The sequence below is a fragment of the Marmota marmota genome, unplaced genomic scaffold (genome assembly GCF_001458135.2).
Source record: "Marmota marmota marmota unplaced genomic scaffold, marMar, whole genome shotgun sequence".
Taxonomy (NCBI): Eukaryota; Metazoa; Chordata; class Mammalia; order Rodentia; family Sciuridae; genus Marmota; species Marmota marmota.
This window is the reverse complement of record NW_026000119.1, coordinates 10,432,598-10,458,679: the sequence shown is the minus strand read 5'-3', so window position 1 is coordinate 10,458,679 and position 26,082 is coordinate 10,432,598. Positions and strand designations below refer to the sequence as shown.

The 26,082-nt window shown below is 35.8% G+C and overlaps 1 protein-coding gene across 1 annotated transcript; it reads left to right on the top strand.

Annotated features, from left to right (window-relative positions):
- Window positions 1-287: 287 nt before the first annotated feature.
- Window positions 288-9,577, top strand: Areg (amphiregulin). The gene is made up of 6 exons (XM_015499136.2): window positions 288-610; window positions 1,648-1,893; window positions 4,441-4,642; window positions 5,319-5,474; window positions 7,420-7,528; window positions 9,325-9,577. Exons 1-5 carry the CDS (start codon window positions 550-552, stop codon window positions 7,511-7,513), a joined length of 759 nt encoding a protein of 252 aa, XP_015354622.1. The 5' UTR covers window positions 288-549; the 3' UTR covers window positions 7,514-7,528; window positions 9,325-9,577.
- The last annotated feature ends 16,505 nt before the right edge of the window (window positions 9,578-26,082 follow it).

The following is a 26,082-nucleotide window of genomic DNA, read 5'->3' as shown; positions in this document are numbered from 1 at the left end:
TCAACCAAAATATATACAGAGGTTTTATTTTATTTTTTTCAGATAGTTTGAAACTTTGGAACTTTTGACTGTCCAGTACTACCTCTCCATTCTCCATTTTTTTCTCCTTGCACCTAGAGGTTGACTTTCTATTTCCTCCCCGCGGCTCTTTACGCACGAGGGAGGTGTGGCCCCCGCCATCCGTGTGTGGTTTTGGGGTAGTAACTTCTGGGGCGGCCTCCCGCCTCCACCCACAGCCGCGGTAGTGACGTCACAGGCGGTGGCTCCCTCCCCGCCCGGCCCTATAAAGCGGCAGGTGAGCGGGCGCCTACCGAACGTTCGCACACCTTGCTGCCTGAGAGCGAGTAGCAACCCAGAGATCCTGCGTGGAGCCCAGGGCGCCGGCGGCTCCCATCACCCGGAGCCGAGCCGGGCGGGGCCGGGCCGGGCCTTCGAACACAGGAGCACAGCCGCTCTTGTGCCCCCTTTTTTTCTATCACTTCTTCCTTCTGCCAGTAGCTGCTGTCTGAGTTGCCCCAGAGACCCAGACGCCGACGTCCCGAGGGACCAATGAGAACTCCGCTGCTGCCTCAGGCGCCGGTGGTGCTGTTGCTCTTGATCCTCGGCTCAGGTGAGGATCTGCTGGCTCTGAACTGCCTGGTGATTCTCTCCAGGCGGGCAGAATCTATCGCCTTTTGAATGTTGCTACTGCTTCTCCAAAAAGAAATCTGTCCCGCTGGAGGCGATCACCCTCTAAGGTTACTCCCTCGGAGGAAGAGAGAAAACCCAGACAAGTGTCTCTAGCATCCAGCCAGGAGGAGTGTCCTGAAGAATACTTGTACTTTTACTTTAGTCCAGGTGATGGAGACTTTAGAGATCCTTTGATCTTAACCTTTGGTTGTACACATGAAGAAAGGTTCAGAAAGATTTCAACAGAGTAGTTAATACCTGAACCAGGAGTGTTTGGTGCCTCCTGCCTAAATTCTCTGTCTTCTCTTGTCTAGTTGATTGTATTTTCACCTTTTACTTTCATGTCCTGGGGAAAGATTAAAATCACCTCTCTGATGCTGTTTTATTGAGACCTAAAACAAAGTAAGATAAAGTACTGTCTTGAAACTCTGGACCCAATATCTTACCTAGTCCTTAAGTTTCTTTCCTATGTAAATAAAAATAATAATGAAAAATTGACAATGATGATTATTATCAGCCACCAAATTGACATTACTTTTTACATTGACTTTTACATTTTATATATACATGATTTTAAAAAAATGTGAGCATATGTTAAGAAAATTTAATCTTTATGTAGAACCTACAAAGACGGGGCAAGATAGCATTTTAGCAATACAAATGAATTTGGAATGCAAAGTGATGGGAATATTTAGACATTACCTGTTAAGTGTTTATGTTGCATTAATTTGGACCTTTTTTAAAATGTGGAGATTAATGTAGACTATCTGTGGAAAGAAAACCCTGGATAAAAGAAGCTCTGTAATTGGAACAGCTGAGTTTGCTTTTTGGCAAAATGTGAAGTGACTCAATCAAAAACAAGAGCACATGTGCAATAACTGCTTTGATATCAGAAGATAAACAGTTCTACTTAACATAGCTGGCTGGTGAGAGAGGCACCCTGCTTCATCTTTTCTTTCCTTAATCTTTCCCCTGCAGGCCATCATGCTGTTGGATTGGATCTCAATGACACTGACTCTGGGAAAGGGGAACCATTGTCCAAGAACCACAGTACTAGTGGACCTGAGGTTGCTTCAAGAAATGAGACTACCCCAGGAATTGAGATTTCCCCTGTGACTGAAACGCCTTCTAGTACTGAAGTGTCCTCAGGAACTGACTATGACTATTTAGAATATGATGCTGAACTACAAATATCTGGCTACATTGTGGATGATTCAGTCAGAGGTACGTAAAGGATAAAGGGGAAATGTAGCTGAAGGGATGTGGGTTTACAGGAGCAAAACTGCTTCAGAAAAGTGTGAATTGCATACCTTTCTAGGTAAACTGAGTCAGAAAGTTCTATATAGGATCACATCCTATGTCTAGAGGATTAATTGATGTTTTATGTTTAAATCGAATCTTCTCAACTTTACTAAGTGTAGGCATCATTATTTTCATTTTACAGATGCAATAAATGATGTTAAAAAAAGATTGTGTTGCCCAAGGCTGCACAGGTAGCACTTAAGCCAGAATTAGAACCTCATTCTGTTTTATTCCAGATATTATATTCCTTCACATTATGCCATGTGACCTCTATTCTGAGACAGAAGTAGACCTTAACCATTCCTATTTGCTTTGTTTCTTAGCATCTGTATCCCCTTTTCCCAACCCATCCTTCCCCAGATAACTGCATTTTAACACAAGGCAACAGAAAAAAGTAAATGGGACAGGAGGAATTTGACTTTTATCCTTTAAAATACTTGCTGTTGAGAAACTGGTAATGACAATAAAGCCTAGAAATAATAAAGAACAAGTATGCATAAATTTTATATCACTAAAATCATGATTTAACTCCAAATTCCATTTGTTAGTTAAAATATGACTCACTTTTCCTGTTATCTGATCTTTTTAAAAGACCCTTTACTTAAAATGAATACCAGAGAAAGAGATAAATGTTGCTCAGTACCCTCATTCTACTTTGGAGTTTCATGGAAGAAGAGGCCATCAATAAGTCAGATCTCATGTACTAGGAGCATCCAGCTGGAGCAGGGAAAGAAAGTTTCAGAGCTTTTTAAGGCCTCTTCTTTTCTGACCAGTTTCCCTGACTTCTCCTCTCCCTGAATCCCAAAGCTAGAGAAGAGAGAACAAGTGGAACCAGAGGGAAAAAGAGTGGTTTAAGTGGGAGCTGGGCAAAGATGTAGTGGCCTCTCTACTTCCTTACTTCTGAACTTGGGCTAGGGAAAAGGTTCACTTACAATTCTTACAGTTGGATGAGATTAGACCATCCAGGTATCTAGCAACTTGTCTCTTAACTATATTTTAAGTTGTTAAGACATCAGAAAGCCAAATCCATTATTACTAGGGCTAATAACTAGTGCTCAGATTGCAATGCATTATAAAATAGTATGAGATCACTGGAAGAACTTCTTTGGAAAGCTGTTCAGTTAAATTTCCATGGGTATAATGTCTATTGCCACACTTTAGCATAGGTACTATGATTTGCCTCTATCTATGATTTGTAATCTATCTGATAAAGTAGAGTAATATTCATTTAAAATGCTTCTCTTAGAGGACTTACTCTAACTTGTACTTTTTTTTGGATCAGAGGAAAATTTCAATATAAAAATTGCATAACCACCTGTGTTAGACAGTTCTCCTAATTTGAATTTTGTTAGTGTTATTATAATAGCCTGTCGAAATATTCATAATATTTATTTATCATACTCTTGTTAACCTTCACACTGTGGTTCTGAAGTTTTCTATGTAATGGGTACTGTGTGACCTTTATGATAAATGATATTTTCTCTTTTCATTGGGATCTGCTTGCTAAATAGTTCATCATATAAACCTATTAAGGTTTTAGTAGAACAGAATGCATACCACTAAATGGAAACTTCCCCTCTATGACTTTAGCATAAAAGTTACACCCTGAACAAACTTTCTATAGATTTGTGTTAAGTTAAATGTCCAAGGAATCAATTAACAAATATTCCTGGATTATTTTAAATAGATCAAACACAGAAATGAGCATCATGAAAGGTATCAATTGTGATCTGTTGTAATCTGGAAAAATTGGTTAAATATATAATCTGGAAAAATTGGTTAAATATATAATCAGTTTTTTTAAAATATATAATCAGTTTTTTGCACTCTCCAATAGTGTCTACTAATTCCCAACTATAACAGTGAGCACTGGGCCAATATGGGTAAATGAAATCAGCAAATAAACCCCAAGTTCAATGTCATTTTAATCAATGACATTGACCTTTCCAAAGAGAAGGAAGAGTATTATGAAAAAATAACAGGCTATCGTCATCCCAGCACAGTCATTTTCTAGCTATATATCCCAGGACAAATTGCTTGTCTTCACTAAATTTCAGTCTCCTCATTATGTCATATGGATAACAGTGCATGCAGTCATGATCTAGATTCAAGTAAATTGATACTCATTGCCAAGAACGTGGAATGTATTAGAAATTCAAAAAATGCTAAAAATGTTTAATGGATTTTATCAGACACATATGTCTTACTATTAATACTAATGATGATAATAATACACATTCAATACAAATAATCAAAATAAAAATGTGTAAATAACTAAGGTGTTCAGATGTTTAATTGCCATACAACAGATATTCTCTGCCCACTTATTGTGTGTATTGTGTTAAATAATGAGACAAACATGGTTGTTATCCCTGTGAGCTCTTACTGCTCTGATTTCTTTGTCTCATGGATCCAAAATAATGTTCAAGATGAGAGAGACTGTTAAGAAATCTTATTTTCTTTTTTCAGTTGAACAGGTAATTAAGCCCAAGAAAAATAAAACAGAAAGTGAAAAGACTTCAGATAAACCCAAAAGAAAGAAAAAGGGAGGGAAAAGTGGAAAAAATAGAAGAAACAAAAAGAAGAAAAATCCATGTGATGCAGAATTTCAAAATTTCTGCATTCATGGAGAATGCAAATATATAGAGAATCTGGAGGCAGTAACATGCAAGTAAGTTTCAAAGAATTACATAGAACTATATATTTCCTACACCATATCTGAAAAATCCCTAGCTGCAGAAAACCACTGATTTTTTTTCCAGTGTATAAACCAGTGATCAGCACACTTTGTATTAAGGAATCAGGAAGAAAATATTTAGGTTTTATGGGCTGAGATTGTATTTGTACTTATATAGCCAATTAAAAGGATTAAAAACTCATTTTTATGAGTTGTGAAAAACCTGGCAAATGGCCAGATTGGACTTGTGTGCTATATTTTTGAGGATCACTGCTATAAATTATTGTTTTACAATATGTATTTTTTTTAAAAAAAGATCCTTAATCAACTCTTCACCTAATTTTCAAGTTGTTCTAGTCCCCCAAAATTGCTAACACATTAGATGATAGTGGAATATATTAACTGTATAAGTCACTGAACTCATCAGTTGGTCATAAAAGAAGCACACAGAATAGCAAGGTGTGTCTTCTTGGACTAACACACCCAAACTAATCTTGACTAATGGATATTTAGCTAGAATGCATTCTATGTCTCATGATTTTGAAATACAAATACATAACTTTTTTTTTTAAATGTTGGAATTACATAGCTGTTTTTGACTTAGAAAGTGAACTGGGAATATATAAGGCGTTTTTAGTGATTATAATTTCTAAATGTGGGTTGTTTGCAGATGTCATCATGATTATTTTGGTGAACGGTGTGGAGAAAAATCCATGAAGACTCACAGCATGGGTGACAGAGATTTCTCAAAAGTTGCGTTAGCAGCTATAGCTGCCTTTGTCTCTGCTACAAGCTTCACAGCTGTTGCTGTTGTTATTACAGTCCAGTAAGTATGGCACAGCTTAACAATTCCTAATAAGGTTAATTTTCTTCAATATTTCTATCACACCCTACTAGAATATTTTGAATTAGTTATTTTTTGGTAGCATATGATCTTTGAATAATACAGTCAGAATTTATATTACTTTGCCTACCATAGAAACTCAACACATTATGTTCTCTTTCAGAATTTCATAGCAATTTTTTGAACTTAAAAGTAGATGGTTTTATTGCATGTCATCTTTCTCTCAGAGTTATTTCTGAATCTCAGAAAGTGCTGTTATCTTCTATGAATATTTTAAGATGAAGCATGTTGCCCAGAAAATAATAGTAGATTCATAGCATCAGACATACTGCCTTGGTATTAAAAATCACAAAGAACCTCAAATTTGCAGCCTAGAAGAGACATGTCTCTGCTTGTCTTGGAATGCAAAATCCTGAGTTTGTAGTTTCATAGCACAGTGATAATTTATTCACAGTTTATGCCTATTTTCTTATTGTCAAATAACAATGAGAGTGTAACCAAAACATTTCCTCCAGATGGCATGGTGTAGGAAGCAAGAACAATTCTATTAGTGCTTCACTCCAACAATATCTTCCCTCTGTTACTAACAACATCATATACTTCACTTCATGACCAATGAAAGCTAGAACTGGCCTGCTCTATGTAGTAGGCACTGATGGGTACATAAAACGGCTTTGTCTACCAAACAGAAGATACTGAATGAGGGAAGTTGGGGGAGGGCATGAATGGCTCTGTGATGACTCATGTGCCACTGGAGCTTGGGAAAAGCAGTGGACTCATTATTCTAATTTTAGGTCTTGGTAAATTACTTTTCACTGGATCATGTACATGATCTACTACTGCTGTCCTTCAGGAAACAAGTGGTTATCTTTTGCTATTGTTTACTAGTATCTTAAATTCAGATCAGATAGTAATAAAATGGCATGTAAAGAACTGTTTTATCAGGCACATGAAGCTTGATGTATAGTTTAAATTTGTTTTGCACATCCTGGAATTTATTCTGATCTTCTAGTACCTCAAGTCAGATATATAAATGTGTTTAGGAAGATATCCTCAGATAAATCATTACTATTTGATATAGGGGGATAGAAGAAAAAATGCTTGTTAAGAAAGGTGTTTTGCAATAATTAAATTTTTCAGTCATTCAACTTGCAATATTTAATAATCCTTTAGAAAAATATGGAAAGCTATCATGTTAGCACACTTAAAATTAAGCCACACTTTTCCTCCTTTACTCTCATATTCTTTTTGTATATGAAACAAAACAAACATAAGCCTAAGCCATAATTACTGGGTTTTCCATAACTGAAGTAAATTTTTTCCTTAAATATCATAATGAAAGTTCTTATGATTTTGATGATAATGTTTAGTAGATTTATTAAAGACCTACTAAAAATTGAATTGCTTGCATAATGTCAAAATTTTTTAATCCACTGAATTTTTATAGCAATGTATGAAATTAGAAGGAAATGTTTATATTTAGAAATAAATAAAACAACTTGTTTTTGTAAGCTGGTTTAAAAAAATTCTGATCATTTAAATTGGTGTGTATAAACATCAAGTCCATGTGTTATAAAACTATACCACCATCTCTTCCAAGTGTGTATTTGGCAGCTGTGCTAAATTCCTAAGGGGAAAAAAAAGGCATTTGGATATGTTCCATGCCTTCTGAAAGTTTACATCTTAAAGATGCATTTAAACCTCTGTTCTCTGGAAATATGTTTATATAAAGGCAACATAAATGTCACCTTAAAAGAGAATACTGGTGGTATTTTATAGTCGGGTTTAAGCTTTTGTTTAGCATGAAGTATCCTGCTCTGTTGTCTATAAGAGCTCATGAAAAGGAATCCCTTGTACTTGGGGAAACCTCAGTCAACATATAGATGGATGGGATTTTAGTAACAGTAGAAAATCTTCTTCTCTCAAGGCTTCGAAAAAGATACTTCAGAGAATTTGAGGAAGAAGCAGAAGAACAAAAGAAACTTCAACAAGAAAATGGACATGCACATTCTATAGCATAACTGAAGATAATACAGGTTTGACTTGTAAACTTGACTTTACATTATATCCTATACTTGTGAAAAATATAGCACTATTAATCTCAAGAAAAATGAGGAATATGTTTTTAATTATGAACATACTCTTAATGGCTATATGAAAGTATTATTCTTTGAGTATGAGATTGAGTTTGGTATTGAGAATGGGCTATGTACTTATTCAGTATTAAAAAGTATATAGATGTGAGAGAATTCTCAAGGAACATAACATTTAGATAGGGGAGAATGCAGAGAATCAGAATACTAAGGGAAGTCACCAGAAAGGAACCAATGGAGTATGAAAAATTTCTGATGAATGAAAAAATCTTGTGAGAGGCATTTTGGTAGCAGGAAATTATATATATTTAGCGTGACATTGAAGGTAAACCTTAAAGGACCTGTGAGATTGGTAAAAAGCAATTATGAAGAAAAGGAAGATGAGTGTTAAATACTGAGAGATGAAACAGATCATTTTAGAAAACAGCCTGGCTCCAGTGAATATTAGAGAAGGGAACGTTGTAATGATAGGTTGAGCTCATACAGTGGAGAGCCAGAGCAGAGTGCTTGTTCTAAAAGGCTGAGGAAGTGGGGACAGTAGATTAAATACTCCTTTTAAAGAAAGGAAGTAGAAACAGAGAGAGGGGTATGTAACTTGGTAAATAAATAATACACACACACACACACACACACACACACACACTTTTGTCCACAGGGAGAGCTGTAGGATTGGAAAGTAGGATTCAGTGGTAGAATGCATGCTAGCACCAAAAAATAAAAAGGGAGAGTTAGCATGTTGTAAGTAGAAGGTAAGAAGGTATGAAGAGGGATAATTCATTGACAACTAAAGAAAGGAGTTCATGAAAGAAAACTTCCAGTGGAAGAAGGAGGAAAAGAAATCAAGGGTACACTTAAAGTCGGTCATAAGAAAGAATTTCATCTCCTCAGACATTGAAGATGTCACCTCCTTAAGGCGCTGTTTTCCTAATGTCAGTGGGTTTAATAGTTACTTGAGATGCTTGTTAAACGTGAACATTCCTATGCCCAATGCTCAATCTACTGAATCAGAAATTTTTATCTTTAATGAGTGTTCCAGATGATTCTGATGCTTAGAGAACCCTACTCTATTTAACATTGGTTAGGTACAGATATTATATTCTCAGCCTGTTAGAGAATTAGTCCCATACCTCATGAAATAAATCATTATTTATAGCAGTGTTATACTCAGTATTTATTACATCAAAATTTTAATGTATTGGCCTATTGTGATGAAGTTAAGACCACCAATATAAATAGGGTAGATTTTTGGTTATTTGGTGCCATCAAGATTTCTCAGTGTAAGTCCCAGAATAATTTTAGGAAAAGGAATATGCTGTGCTGGCATTTAGTGGCTGCCTATTAACTGGTAGCTACTATTATTATGCTCTTGGTACTAATTATCCTAAATTAACTGCATATCATAAGTACAATGAGCCACTTAATCTCTGTTTTTAATTATGTCCACTGTGTAGATTTAGTTAGGAAACCTAATTTTCATGACAGTTATTGCTTTTTTTATTAAGCAGAAATTTATGCAACTGGTATGAGCATCTTTAGTTTTCTAAGGAGGCCTATAACCCAAGCAGAAATGAAAGAGAATTCAAGCTAAAGCAATATTTTGTTTCTGAAAAGCTTTTAGCATTTTTCATAAAACAATTTTGAAAAAAAATGGCAGAAATTCTGATTGCTGATTTTTCATTGAAATTTTTTAAAACTATGTTGGAATTAAGCTTATTCTCTAACACTTTATTTTTTAACAGGGTATCAGGTCAGAGTCACTGCGAAGTCACAACCGTAAATGATGAATCGGTCCTCCTTTCAGTGAAGAAAATGGAACCTTTTTGTTCTGATGGTTTTAAACTTTCAATTGTCACTTTTTTATGCTAAATAATTTCTGTACATAAAGAGATGCATGGAGATAAAAAGTATTTTTTCAAGTTGTAAATAATTTATTTAATATTTAATGGAAGTGTATTTATTTTATAGCTCATTAAACTTTTTTAATCAAACAGATTCAGAGTTTGAATATTAGTTTTGAAATTTCAGTACTCCAGGGTATTTTGCTCCTAACATATTGATTGACCATTTTTATATTTTTAAACATTCCTTTTCTTAAAAAGTACTCAGAATGGCAAAATTATAGCCACTTACTCTTCCCACAAACACTAATAATTTTTGCATTAATTCCAAATTAGCATTTCTATTCCATATAGAACTTCTACCAAGTCTTGTTCATTATAAAAGTACATGGAGTCAAAATATGGTACTGCCTTTATTATAGAAGGCCCGGATATTATAAAAGAAAGCAAATTCACTGCTCTTCACTACAGTCATTATAAAGAGGCAGCAATGGTTTGCATATTACAAATATGGCATTTTGAGAGAACCAGGAAGTTTCACACTTGAGACTTCTGATATCTATCTCTATAGGAATCTATGAGGCATGTAAAACGCCCCTTGAGACTATTTTCTCACAATCTTTTAATCAGATGTCTGAATTTGGAGGATATTCTTTCAAGAACATTAAGGTTTTAGGGTGATCATAATCTGGTGCCTGACTGATCAACCAAGTCACCTGAGTGCAAAACAAAACATTATAATAATGTGGGGGGCAATATTTAAAAAAAATTAAACATAATATCAGCAATCATGTCATATAACTTCATGAGTAAAGGTGCCTTAAGCATTAACCTTTATCTGACTCTGGAAACCATTCACCAAATCATTTTTCAGTGATCATGGAGCCAGTTGGTTCCCAGTCCCAGCTGCACATTATCAATACCTGAGTTTTAAATGCCTAAACACCTAGACTCCCCTCCAAAACTTCTGACTTCAGTGAACTGGAGTGAGTTGCTGGCATCTGTATTTTCAAAAGATCCTTAGTTGTTTTCTGTATGCAGCCAGTGTTTAGAGCCTCTGATTTATCTCTGCTTGAACATCTTCAGCACACATTTTCCTCAGCCTCCTTCACTAAATTTTAGCATAGTGCTAGGGATGCAGGATAGGAAAGCATTAACATGGAGATGCTGACCACTTAGATGTCAGAAGAAGGGGGTGTCTTGTCAATGCAGTGCAGTAAGCAAGCCAGGGATGCAAGGGGGGCCAGGGAGCTGTCAGGTAGCCCAGCCCGAATGCGTCAGGGAGGCCATCCTGGAGATATGCTGTCTGAGATTATCCTTGAAGAATGAGTAGGCATTATGGAAAGGATATTGTTAAAGGCATCAGCAAAATGAAAAAGTTATCAAACTTGAAAGGAAAAATGGAAAATTGTTTAGGATTATTGAAACAAAGTATGAAGTCAAAAGAAGCTGTGAGGAAACTGGAGTGGTGAAGGCAGGTCACCCAGGGCTTGTAATTTACACTCTAGGATGAAAAAATCCCAGCCAATGAGAGGTAGAGGCACAATCAGAGCCAGATGGGTGGTGGTGGTGCATGCCTATAATCCCAGCAGCTTGGAGTCTGAGACAGGAGGATCTCAAGTTCAAAGTCAGTCTCAGCAACTTAGTGGGCCCTAAACAACTTTGTGAGACCTTGTCTCAAAATTTAAAAAAAAGTGCTGGGGATTTGGTTAAGTGGTTAAGCATCCCTGAGTTCAATCCCCAGTACACACACACACACACACACACACACACACACAAGTGGCTTAGAAGCAACTAAAATACTCTGTGTGAAAAAAAAATAGTCATGGTTCAAGCTACAGAATCTCTTGAAATGGCTTATTGAATGTTGTAGAAGGGAACAATGCCTTTTTCACTTATCCTTGACTGAAGAACAGCTCTTCTCTGCTATGGAAAGTGATCTTTTCTAATCTCTAACAGATTTATGAGAAAATAAGAACCAGCCTGGTCAGTTAGTCAATTAAATCAACCCTGACCCTCACATCTGTCAGAGAGGAAGATCAGGTCTGCATGTTTGGTGAGTTGAGCTTTGGATTTATTGCATTTGAAGTGTTGAGAGGATTCAATAAGCAGTTAGATACACAAGCCTGAAGTTCGAGGAGGAGAAAAGCTATGGAGTGGGAATTATCAAAATATATTTGGTAACTGAAGCAATAAGGCACCCAAGACCATCAGGAGGCCATAATCAGAAGAAAAATTTTCCAGTGGTTTCCAAACCCTTGGAGACTACTGTAGCCACTGTGAAGGATCTAGGCACTTGCCTGTTATTCCATGTACTTTTCCAACTCTTGAAACAAAGTTTATGAATTCATGATAGTGGAGCTGATGGGAAAGAACCACCTTCATAATAACAAATAAAAATATCTCAAATGTATTGAGTACTTTGATATCTCATGGACCCAATTAAGTGCCTTACACATTTCCTTATACTGTACATAAATTTTATAGATAAAGTAGAGCTCAGAGAGATTAACTTGTTCATGGTTACACAACTAGTAAATGACAGTGTTAGTTTCTTTGGCTATAGAGTGGATCCACTTAAACTTTCTCTCTCTCTCTCTCTCTCTCTCTCTCTCTCTCTCTCCTATTTTTGTATAGTTAAGGTGTTTGTTTTCAGTTTGGAAAATTCCAATTATCAATTTAGCATGTTTCCAATTTCAATTAAAAGATATTTAAGTGTCTCATTTATATTTTGAAGACTCAAATAAGACATTTTATTTAATCTACCTATGTTAACTCCACAAAATTTCCCAATCTATCCCCTAGCTCATTGTCTCTTAAAATATGACTGATCTTTTATTTATGATGTGCACGCACTAAATGATAAACAGAAGTGAGTATCAATCATTCAATAAACCTTAGATATATACAATTAAAGCTGTTTAGCCAAAATAGTGACTCCAATTTCTGAAGATGCTGTTGGTTCAATTAACTAGAAAATATCTACATGTGTGTGTTTTGCTCAAGAGGAAGGCACTTTATGAAGTGCTGGTTGGATTAGGTTGGATTATCATCATTCCTTCCTGGTGCCAATTTATACCTAGGGTTTGTAAATCACATATCCATTGCTTCTTTTCTTAGTCTCAGAAGCTAAGTCTAGAGTTAAATTTAATTTCAGATTGCTATCTAGAAGTTTAAAAAGGAACGTGTTCCAACAACATTAATGTCTTCCTTTCCCAGTGGTGTATAAAAGCTTCTAAGGGCAGGGATTGAGTCTTTTCTCTGTACAAAAAGTATATGTTGATTTAAGAAGAAATGATTAAAGGTCATCTAGCATTATCTCCTCTCATAATTGTCATCATCACAGAAAATATTTTGCCATGGAAAAGAATTTCATGGGTTTGAAATACTTGATAATATCTTTCTCAGGAGCAAAAACTCTCTTATGGGTTTAGACCATCAATGAACCTAATACCCATTTTCTTAAGAGTGTGTTAAAAGTATACACAATTTTCAGTCAGTTTTCATGGACCTCACTGGATGTTCCTTTCAGAGGAAGTTTCTTGTATCTAATAGTGTCTTTATTATCCTTCTTTTATCCTTCCTTTATTTATTAAGCCAATGTCTTTTGTTAACTGCATGAAGAATGTTGTGCGGTGAACTGCAATGTGAAGATAAATAAAGCAGTCTGCATCCTAATCACTAGAACATATGAAATGCAAATCAAGAGGAAATTAATCAGTCCTAATAAAGTACGATTAGCTTATCAGCCATATCCCAACCAATCTGTCCTTAATGGTTCATCATCAAAAAGTGTCTCATTGTTTTATAAAATAGATTAAATATGGAATTTTCTTATTAAAGGCAGAAAAAAGGTTTTATATGTATAAAATACACTTAAAATTTAAAATAATTTTTAAACTAGGAATGGAAGGACACTTCCTGAACTTGATTAAAAACTGTACACCTATAGGAGAATTTAAACTTAGTGACAAAGCAGTAGATGATTTTCCTTTAAGATTAAAACAAGGATAACACTGTCATCACTGTAGTTTAATATAGTACAAATTTCTGAGGTAAACTTTTAGGAAAGAAACAAAAATAAGAGTTGTAACATTTTATAGGAAAGAAATGAATGTGCCCTTTTTTTACTATATTACTACCAATATAGTAATCTACCTAGAAGAGCCAATGGATTCAATACACCAATATAAGAATTTATTAGAGAATTTTGTGAGATTGTCAGATAAAATACAAAATTCCAAAAAGTATGTTTTTCCCTATAAAGACAATTAGCCTAATATTAAAATAAGAAAACAGATTATTAACAAACTTTAATACATATATGTATTAAAAATGAATACATAAGATTACATTAGAAAACATTTTAGATACCTATTAAAGGAAAAACCAAGAAATGTGTAATGGAGAGACAGTCCTCTCTTTTAGATTTTATACTATAAATAAGTTAATTGTCTCCTCAAATAATCTTTAAATTTAACAAAATATTAATACAAATTCCAATTGGATATTTTCAGGAACTTGAAAATCCATATTCTAAATATTGTGTGAAAAAATAGTAGTAATTGAAAAGCTGTCATTTTTCAAAAACAAAAAGCAAAATTGGATGCTTGATTTATTGGAACTTTTAGATATCACTCTTTGGAGAGTACCTTGGGACTTCCATTATGCTACTTAGCCAAATAAAACAATGAACATACCATTATCCATCTATACACAAAGCTAAGCAAAGCAGTGATGTTTGAGTATGAACAAATAAATCAAACTGAGTAGACAGCTCACAGACAATATGTTATTAGAAGATAAAGATAGTACTATAAATTAACAGAGAAAAACCTGACTGCTTAGCAAATGTACAGAAAATGGTGTAGAATGTGAAAGAAAATAAAATCAGATAACTATCTTATACCATGGTCAAAGGAGATTACCAAAAGGATTAAATATCTAATATGAAATGTGAAACTATAAAGTTATTGCAAAATATTGTAGGAAAATACATTTGTGAATTAGAATTGTACAAGTATTTATGCAAAATCCATAATTAAAAAAAGAAAACAAATTTTAATTATGTCAAAATTAGCAAGTTCTATTAAATGAATGTAATGGGAAAATTGGACAGTTGACAAAATGAGAGAAAAAAAATCCCTAAAATCAAAAAAGGATTATAATACTCAATGAATTACTTAAAGATGAACAACAACAACAAAAAAGGATCTTCAATTTAAGGGGGAAAAGATATGGGATAAGAGTTCTCAGAATTTGGAAATTAGGTGATTAATAAGAATGTGATTAGTTTATTTTGCTTTGGGGAGAATTAGAAATAGTCAGCTTTCCTCTAAATAGCTAGAGTTCTGCACCAGAGCATGCAGAGAATGGAGTGGATGTCTCCATCTACAGTTTTGAGTGGACGTTCTTTAGTAAGTAGATAGCACACATCCATACATCATGGACCTGCATATGGAGATGTTCATGCCTTTTCTACATTAACAGAAACACAAATCAAAACAAAAATAGGATATCACTTTCTGTCCATCAGATTTATTTAAAAAAAATAGAAGCTGGATAATGCCGATTGTAGGCAGAAAATTGTGAACATAGGGACCCTTAAATATTACTCATTGGAGATTAGCCCAGAGATATCATTCTGATAGTACTTATTCAAATTAAAAGTGAATATACTCCATCATGTATATATCCCTGAGACATGTAGGCTTCAAAAAGGACTTTCGTGAAGTTGTTCATTGTGGTACTTTCATGATATTGGAGGATTAGACACCATCTACATGTCCACCACCAGGTAATGAAGGCTTTGAATGTATGTATGTGTCCTGGGAAATACTATACACACATTAGAAACAAAGGAGTCATATTCATAGTATTAAGGGTAGATTTTATTTTTAATGTTAAATTTTTAAAAGATGGTGCTTACTCAAATCAGAAATAAACCTATACAATTCATAAATCTTGTATGACTAAATACAATTTTTGCAATACAATTCACATAAAACACATTAAAATTGCCTAATGGTGAAGCAAAGGAGATAGGAGTAGAGAAGTGGTGGGCAAGGTAATGGGAAAAAACTAAAGAAAATAATAGGAAGCCTTCCATGTAATGATGTTGGTAACATGCCACAGAGAGGATGGTTAATTCAACTCTCTGTTCCTCACCTCCAGATATAAATCAGGTAGAAGACTTCACTGAGGAGGTGTCATTTAGTTGACACTTGAGGGATAAGAAGCCAAGGCGAGAATAGCAGTGGCAGTTGGACAGTGAGGTGAGAAGGTGCTCTGCCCCTTCATGCAGCTGTGCTGAGAACAGTTGAGGGAGAGAAGGAAGGCCAAATCTCCCACAGGGTATAGGGGATGTTTAGATTCCTTGTGAGAGAAATGGGAACAAAGAATTGACTTGCAAGTGAGAAGTCTCTTGATCTGAGTGACATATTAAGTTGCTGTGTAGAGAATGAAAGGACAAGAGGGAGGAGAAGGTAGCTTGAACCAGGGTGGCCGCAGGGGCAGTGGGAGAAACACAGAACTGTTGGAAGAATAGGAAAGGCTTAGCTTGGGACAGAGACCTTGGGAAAATAACTCTAGTTAAAGTGTAATTACTGTCATTCTAGAGAAAAAGAACTTTTATTGTCCCAATCATTTAGAAGTTGATTTTGGTTTAATGTAATTAAGTAATTCCTGAGACCTGTGTAACAGTAGATTTCACTGACCTGTGTTTCTAGATACTCAATCAGTGGAATCATTTAATCTAAAATATGTCTCCATCTGTGACAGAAGGGAATGACAAAGGGAATAAGAGCACCTATGTGGAGAAATCAGGCTAAGTGATCTTTATGGTCTCTTCCATTTTATGCAAAAAACAGATTATATACATAACCAACTAGAATGTGAAATGCATTATTGCTAAGACCTAGAATAATGAAAACATTAAGGTCTCTGTGGTGGTGTGCTTATAGTTGTAGTAAATGGAATCAGGTTTCAAATGTTTCCTTAAAGATTCTGAGCTTGAATTATTTTCTTAAAGGTAACTTTAATTATTTTTGTAGAGGTACATGGTTGATTATTTGGTTTTCTATTACCATAAAATATCTGAGATAATCAACTTATCAAGAAAAAAATTTGACTTTGACTCACAGTTTTGGAGATTTCAGTCCATTTTCAGTTGGCCCTTGCTGCTTTGGGGCCTGTAGTGAGGCAGTAAAATATGGCGGGGAGCGCACGACAGAGCAAACTGCTCACCTCATGGCAGTGGGGAAGCAAAGTGAGAGAAAGGAAGGAACCGGATTTCCATTATCCCATTTGAAGATATGCCCTCGATGACCTAAGATGTCTCATTCGACCTCTTAAAAGTTCCACCACCTCCCAAAATGCCATAGACCAGAGACCAAGCCTTTAACACATGGGCCTTTGGGAGGACACTTAGCCAAGCCACAGCAATGTTCATTACTTAAATTGAATAAATAATAAATAAAAATCACCCCAAATTCCACCAATCAATCAAAAATAATGTTTTTAGTATTCCAGAAAGTATCCAAATACTTTATTGACATATATTTGTTATCTAAGAAAAATTTTACTTTTCAAAATGCTTTATAGCATCCTATTTCATTTAACAATTATACACACACACGCATTATATATATATATATATATATATATATATTCCCATATCTAAATATCATTCCATAAAATAACTTTCAATATTACAGAGTATCTTATTGTTTAGCTAATTCCTGGACATTTTGTAGATAATTTTGAAAGCAGGGTGATATGGGACAAGTTATGGATGAGACTTTCTAAATAAAATTTATGACATGTACCATAAAATTGTATGAAAAAGAGAACAAAGTTTGCATTAGCAAATAGCAACTAACTTCGGGTGCTTACTTATCATGTGGTAAATGAGCTTAGGCAGCTTTTATATATAAATCCAGTTATTTATTACAACAATACTATCAAATATCAACTGTGTCACAGACAAAAGTATTAAGGCACGGGGTTTTACCACCTTGCTGAAGGTCACAAGGGGTGGATCTAGGAATGGAATGCAGGAATCATGCCCTAGTCTGGCCTTTTGAAGCACCACACTATACAATCTTAGGCATGAGATTGAAAAGGGATAAAGACTAGAAACTAACAGCCTTCCCCTTTGATTAGTGCAAAGGTTATGCTTTTGAGCTTACTGAACTTACTTCCAGAGGGCTCAATGAAAGGCGGGTTGTTATGTACATCATACATCATGCTTTCTGTTAGCAAGGGATGTTTAAATATTTCATACCACATCTAAACAGAGACAAGGTAACTTTCCCTTTGAATTGGGATATTTCCTTTTTCAACCACCTCCTTGTTGTCTACTGAATGTTTGTGTCCTCCCGTAATTTGTATGTTGAAGCCATATTTCCCAATGTGATAATATTAGCAGAGGAAGACTTTAGGGGTAGTTAGATATCTATGGGATAATGAGAGTGGGTCCTGGTGATGGGATTACTGCATTTATGAGAGGAATCTTCAACAGAGCTACCTCTCTTACAGGTGAGGATACAAACAGACATGTCTCTTTACAAACCAGAAAAAGGGCTCTCAGCAAGAATCAAATCTGCTGCATCTCCCAGAACTGTAAAAAATAAATGACCGCTATTGAAGTCACCTAGTCCATGGAACTTTGTTATAGTAATCTAAGGAAGATACCCCTCTTACTTAATTCTTCCTAAAACAAGATGATGACTTATGTACTTGGGATATTGGTAATAGGTAAAAATCCACTGGGACATCGTTATCAGAAATTGGAGTCACTGACCAGGAAAGATGAGGTTCCCTGGACTGGTCATACTGCCATTCTTTTTATCCTTTTTGGATAATTGTGAGCCAGCTGGCTGAGCTTCAGTTACTCTGCCTGCAATTAAGAGGATCTATCGGTGGGTCCCTCTATAGTCCTGCCTTTCTTCTATTTGGAATGCAGGAAGCATACAGCCCTGAGAAAGCTCAGATCCCACCATTGTTGTTCAGTTCTGGTTTATTATTCCTACCAATAAATCATTGAACCCAATTTGGTAATTTTGTTCCCATTCTTAGTTGTTGATTAGGGCCGGAAAAGAGGAGGAAACAGAGATTGGAACCCTAGACCTCCCTGTCATTCTGATTTCTTGAATTTTGTACTGTTGGACACTTTAGAATCACAAATTCCTTGAAAATCGTGACCCATCCATACTTTTTTGATATTTATATTTACAGTTGGTCCATGGACTCCTTGAAGTCCATTCATTAACCACCCAACAGTCCATGCACCAGGATTAAGAATTCCTAAATTAAAATACTGTAGCAAGCCAGGTGTGGCAGCATATGCCTTTATAATCTCAGTGGCTCAGGAGGCTCTGGCAGGAAAATCGCAAATTCAAAGCCACCCTCAGTAGAAGCCAGGCACTAAGCAACTTAGTGTGAGACCTTGCCTCTAAATAAAATGCAAAATAGGGCTGGGGCTGGGGCTCAGTGGTTGAGTGCCCCTGAATTAAATCCCTGGTACCACCCCGCTACAGACAACAACAACAAAAAATACTATAGCAGATCTTTCATTTTTGTTTTGTTTGTAGTTGTATATATGGGCAGAATGTCTTTATTTTATTTGTTTATTTTTATGCAGTGCTAAGGAATGAACCAAATGCCTCACATATCCTGGGCAAATTCTCTGAGTTACAGCCCCAGCTCCTGTAGCAGATCTTAAACACCTCAATTCTTTTTTTTTAAATCTATTGAACTTAAAAACTGTTTACTGTTCTCAAAGACTTGTCTTCAATTCTAGGGTTTTGTAAGTAAATAAAAAATCCTTTAATCATAGCCCTAATTCCCTGCTGAAGATAGGAAGTCTTGATGAAGTCTTGCAAATTTCTCCTCCAAGGAGAAGAATGTTGAAGGAAATACCTAAGATTCGGGGATAGCAATTTGAAAAAAATAAGTGAATTCAGCAGATTAGAGTACTAAAAAAATGAATGAAGTAGAAGAAGTTATAAATGCAGAAAGATTGGCAATAATGGTGCTGGACTCTGGAGGCGTGAAGAAACCATTCCTTATGATTTTGAAAGTGTGCAGAATAACTTGTGAAAAATTATAGAAATGGACAAACAACACAAAGTTCTGGAGAGTCTACGTGGAACTTGGTAAGGACTAAAACAAAGGCCCTGTGAGATTCTGTATAAATCCATGAGTTCTTTTCTGCATTGCTGCTGCTTCTTCCCAATTTACATTTCATGTTTCCTTTCCAGGTAAGAAAAATTCCTGCACAATTCCTTTTTGTTGCAGGATTCTCATTTTTCAGGTTGAGGATTACATGGAAACCATTCTTCATTGTTAGGAAAGAAGTGGGCATACTTATAGAGTGAACTTAAGAATAATCAAATTGTGGGCTGGGGTGGTGGCTCAGTGGTAGAGCATTTGCCTAGCATATGTGAGGCACTGGGTTCAATTCTCAGCACCACATATAAATAAATGAATAAAATAAAGGTCCAAGATTTTTTTTTTAAAAAAAGAATAATCAAATTGCATGTACAGTTGTGATAGTTCTATTACATGGGTTTAGCATTTATACACACTCATGCATTTAGCATGTACATTCACAGACTTCCTAGTTAGTGAGAATATATATACTAACTTGTTTGTAAACATATTAATGAGTATTCTGTAGAATAAGGCATTGTGTAACTCTGTGATCCTTACCTATCAAGGAGGAGGAGGCATTGTTGAGGTCCTTGTTCCATGGTACTGGCTCCTAATGATTTTGCTATGCCATCCATGTAAACACAGATCCTTAATACCTCTAGTGATTTTCTATGAAATGTTTGTAAAATTAATTAACTAATTTAAAGTGTTCTGGGATTCTAAGCATAGCCTTAAATCAGTGACCCATTAATTTTCAGATGTTTTTCTTTAATGAAGGTCACCTGTCACTTAGGTAGCTTGGCAATCTGCCTATTGGGCTTCCCCCCCAAGGATCATTTCAAGCCTGTGACTCACTCCTTGAAGGCTTTTCGCACCAGCAACCTCAGTGCTAGGAACAGAGGCTAGAGCTATGCGTAAGTAGATTTCAATTAAAAGTGAGCAGGAGAATCTTAACTGGCCAGGATTTAATTGGAGATAAATTATGGGCACAGAGAGCAAAGCATTCAATTCAGCCTTACTCAATTGACTCATACACTCAGGTTCCCTAAGGACTTCAGAGGTGTGCTGTCTCTAAGGTATGAACTACCACCACAGGCACAATACTGAGATGCCTGGTTGACTCTCAGCTTTTTTACTGAAAGGTCCTGTGTGGTGAGAAAGGGCTTGAAGGAGTTTATGTTCTTTCCTGATCAGGCCCAGATCTGCTGTGTATTTTGTATTCTTTCTACTGCATGCTATTGCCCTTGTTTATGAGGGATTAGGTCTTCCCAGTAAAAGAAGATAATGCTATCTTGAAAATACTATGAACTTCACTGAAAGGAATGCTGGAAAGACCAAAGAATGCTAAGTCAGGGTTAGTAGTCCAGGGACTTCTGCCTGGTAAACAAGTCTCTGCCTTTCCTGAGCTGTCCTTTATCACTTACCCTCAGCCTCATCTGAAATTGAGAGGCTTAGAATAGATGATTGTAAACTGTCTTCGAAAACCAAAATGGTTACAGGCTGAGTTTGATTACTCCTATTCAGAAAGAAGCCTTGTAAAAAGTTTTGAAAATGTAGCTTATCTTGCCCGGAAGTTCCTCTACTCCATGCCAAATATAATTCCTAAAAGCCACCTAAGTTGGAATTCTTTATTTTAGTTAAGGGATATCTTTGACTCTTCCAATACATATCTAGTACATTTTGTTTTTAGCATATGAATGAATGAGGGTTTCTTAGGCCACATAGAGGGATGACTTCTTGAAAATGTAAAATATCTTACAAGTTTGCGGCTGTTAGACTGACAGTGAAACATAGTGAAATGAGCACTGGATTTGCTATGAGAAGTCTTAAATGTGAGACTCGAATAGTCTTTGACATGAAATGCAGCTTTTCTAAATTTCAGTTCTCTCATTCGCAAATTGAGACTGATAATAATACCTATCTCATTTGTTCCACAGGATTCTGATAAGAATCAAATCACATCTGAAAATGCTTTGCTAACAATAATGTTATTAGATGTTTATGATATAAGAAATATACACTTGGGTTTTGCTACTGGTTCTGGGCACACAGCTCCTAAAACCCTTGGAGTTTTCTAGAGTGATAAGAGTGTTTTTTTATATTCTAAATAGAATAATCAAATAGCTGGTGGCCAGAGGGCCCTTGGCAGTTTAAGAATGGGGACTGGCCACCAGAAAGATATCATTAGAGGATTAGGACTTTCAGTTCTGCCCCATTCTATGGGGCAGGAAAGAGGGGTTAAAAATTGGGTTGATGAACAATGCCCAGAGATACAATCAGTCATGCCTGTGTAATAAAGTCTCCACAAACCCAAATGACTGGGTTCAAAGAGCTCTCAGATTGCCCACCACGTGGACAAGCCGGCAGACTGATGTTCCTGGTGAAGGCACAGATGATCCTCCCATCCTCCCACATACACTGCCCTATGTACCTCTCTCGATCTGGCTGCTGACCTGTGTTCTTTGTAATACCATTTATAATAAATCAGTGATTATAAGTAAAGGGTTTCCCTGACTTTGTGAGTCACTCCAGGATATTAATTGAACTCAGAGGGTTCAATTAGTAGGTTTGGGGAACCCTATTTTCTAGTCAGATGGTCAAAAGCATAAGTCATAACCTGGGTCTTGTCAGGGAGTGGGCCCTAAAACTGTGTGATGTGATACAATCTGCAGGCAGACAATGTCAGAAGTCAATTATAAGACATCCAGCTGGTATCCACTGGAGAGTTGTTTAGTATGTGGGGAAAACCCCTACACATATCTGGTATCAGAAATGTTGTTTTGAGTGAGAATAGGAAAAACCATTTTGGTTTTCTCTGTATCTTGAAATGCCATAACTCTTTGAGATGAATGGTTGTTAGTGAGAATGTATTCCTTCTCCAGATAATTCTTCCAAACTTATTTACTATTTTACTAGGAAGCCCCTTTAACTAATAAGTTAATACCTTTTTTCTATAAAATGTATCCATTATTTTCAAACACACTTTCACTGGTATTTATTTTAATTCAATGAATGTATATATCAACATATCTGAATGACATTGATATCTGAACTTATTTTAATCATCCTTATAACTGTATTACATATATTTGAAAATACTCAATGATGGCAAATCTTCATGCTTTCTTATGGGTTATATTCTTGAAAGCAACTCAGACCACTGAGAACTAAACCTGAGGGACAAAGTAGGCATTAAGATGAATAATATGCTGTCACTTAAAAAAAAATCTGGAAAAGAAACATTGACAAGGAAGGAAGCCAATAAAATAGGTGGCAATTAAATGTTCACCAGTCAGAATATTTCATTTTATAATCCATATTTTTAAAGACTGTTAGATTTTATGGAATAACTTCAGCATAAGCAACACTATCATGGAAAAATCAAAGCAAAACATTGTTAACTGGAGAGAGAGAGAGAGAGAGAGAGAGAGAGAGANGATTTTATTTCAAAATCCTCTCCTGCCTTTTTAATCATGGAGTCTCTACTTCCATTTGTGTGTTGAATTGGGCTTCTAAGAAAGTTCTCATTTGAATAAACTCTTCCAAAACTTACAATTAAAAAGCACTAATAGCATTTTATATTTTTATGATTTGATTATTTCATAAAATGAATAAAAAATAGAAAAATAAAGTATACCAATAATTTTATATATAATTAAGTCAAAGATGTTTATTATTAAAATCTGACTAACTTTTAATCTTGGTCAGGCATTTATTGTGATTACCCAGTATATTGCCTTCATTTGGGAAAAGACAAAATTAAAAAGTACTATCAAAATAATTTGAAAGAAGAGGCATAATCATGGGTTTTTAGATATATTTTCTCTTTCTAGGTTCATAACCCTTCTCATGAAGCATATAAGTTCTCATTGGACTTTGACGTTTTTCAACTTTCTTTAAAGAAAAAGGAGGGAATACTTGTACCAACTAACAGAAAAATGAAGCAAAACCATCCATATTGAAAGATTCTTCTCAGATGTAAAAACTACTACTACTACTACTACTACTACTAACAGTAATACTTTCCTAAGAATGACGCCCAAGGGGTCATGTCCCCATTTTGTCATGGAATTGATCTCTTGGGAGATCCTTGGTAATCAACGTACTTCCATAGGGAAGAATAGCTGCATGAGGTGAGAGGATTCAGGAAGGCATTTCAAGGAAATGGACTAAGAGGGCCTAGCAGATTGATTACCTTTGCACACTCAACAAAAGCTCTTCAGTGTAGAACTGCAATCTCTGGGTAAAGCTTCCTTAAATAGGAATACAGATTAAATACAGATATTGCTTGTGACATTAGGGCACACCCAATCTTAGGAGGTAATAAAATTGAAACAGACTAGATGATTTGACCAAAGTGATGGGACTAGCAGGGAGGAGAGGGCTGAGAGGAGCTATGAAAAGAAGAAGGAGATGGAGTGGGAGAGGGAGACGTGGGAAGAAAAGGGAAGACTAGGAGGGAGGGACAGGTTAAGAGAAAATCTGGCCAACTTGAACCAAATGCAAACTCTAATTTAAATACAGGGCTTGTTACTCAGCCTGTGGTTGTGACACCTGACAGCCTGTTAGGAACACAGAATCTCAGGCCCCACCTCAGGCCTATTAAAATTGAACCTGCATTTCAACAAGATCCCTAGAGGACGCCAGTTCACATTTTCTGTTCACATTTTGAAAAGCTCTGGTAAGAGATGTATGAGCAGGGGCTACTATGGAAGCTCCTAGGAAGGAACTACTATCTTACCTAAGACAATGATCAGAAAGCAACATCAAAGTCCATACATCAGCATGAGATGTAAGAAATTGTTGTGTACATCAACTTATCTATTCATATAAGTAGATACTTGGCAAGGCGTAGGTAGATATATTACTTAAAAGTTCAGAATTAACAAGCTTGCTAATTGGTATACTACCACATTTTGGTAAAAAAAAATGACAATTATGTACATATTTTGAGCTCATATATGCCTGCTCATCATGGTCTTCAATAAGAAGTCTATTGTTTATTTTATTATTCATAATCATTTGTACAGTTCAGACTTTCACAGAAAAATTATGCCAGGTTTTCCTCCTTAATGTCTAGGATTATATAGCTATACATGGACCCAATGCCTAGAGGCAAGTAATTTAAATGGCACTATGTCTTAGAAAAAAGGGAGCAGGACTTTTTTCTGTTTGCAGAAATTGGTCTGTTATGTAACTTAACATAATGGGGTCTACAAAGACAACCTGGGCTGTGACTTGGGAAGGAGCTCATAGGTATGGATTCTAAGCCCTGTCCTATCCTAGCTCCCTTGCCAAATCTAGCCCACTCTTGTGTGATCTGTAAAGACATACCTCTTGACAGTATATTCTAACACTTAGAAGTTCACCTAGGGACATAGGCATAAGATAAAATTGGATTCCCATTCTTCCATGTATGCCACAGGGTGTGGTGAGAATGGGTTGAGGGAAGCTGCCAGCAAAGAGACAACAATGATTCTTACTTTGGCAGCTATGCCTGAACGCCTTGCTAGCTGGAAATTAAATTGGGTCTATAGAATAAATACCTAGAAAGATAAGAAAAAAATGAAGCTCAGAAAGGATTAGAAATTTCACCCAAATTATTAAACACTGAAATTTGAATCTACACCTTGAGTTGAATTGAAAAGAATATAAAGAAGAAAAATACATATATATTGTTTGAAAATATTTTGCATTATTGTATATAAAACATACCCTACCACTATATCTTGCCATGCTAGGTTAGGCATATCAAAATGCATTCGTTGAAACTTCTTGAAAGTTCTGAGAAACAGCGCGAAAAACCATTAAAACCTGAGGTGGTACTGCGTGTGTCTTTAGTGCATTGAGGTAAGTAATGACCTATAGATAGTTATGGAACTGAATTCAGTGGATTCTTTAGGAAGCCAGTTTAAATAAGATATGATAACTTTTTTGTTTTTTTAAAAGAATAAAGATGGTTTATTGCTTTGCTAGCAAAGAAGAAACTCAGGGGACTCCTGTCTCAAAAGCTGTGATTCTGCCCATCAGCAGGAACAGGGGAGCTTTAAAGTGGTGATTCAGAGAAAATGAGATTAGGGAGGAGATATCAGGAAGAAGAAGAGCAGGGAGAAGATCAGGAAGGTGAAGGTTAGGGAAAAGAAGATCAGGGAGAAGATTGGGAAAAAGAAAAAAAAAATGTAAGTTTCAAAGCAACAAGGGATATAGTTAAAGCATCAAGTGAACCCCTGGTACATTTCCCCACTGTTAATTTCTAGCTTCCAGTTCTATGGAAAGTGGATCATCACATCTATTGGCATCAGATCAATATTGGTATCAGATTCACCATTTTAGGTTGGAAGCCATTTTATCTAGAGGCTCCAAAGTTTCAATTCTGAGGCAATGCTGCTTAACTTCCCTTAAGAACATGTGCCTGCTAAATGGTCAACCCCACCCCAGCTTATGAGGCAACTCCTAAGCAGCTTATGAAATTCCTTTTGTGGGCTATAAAGCTGCTGTGTGAGT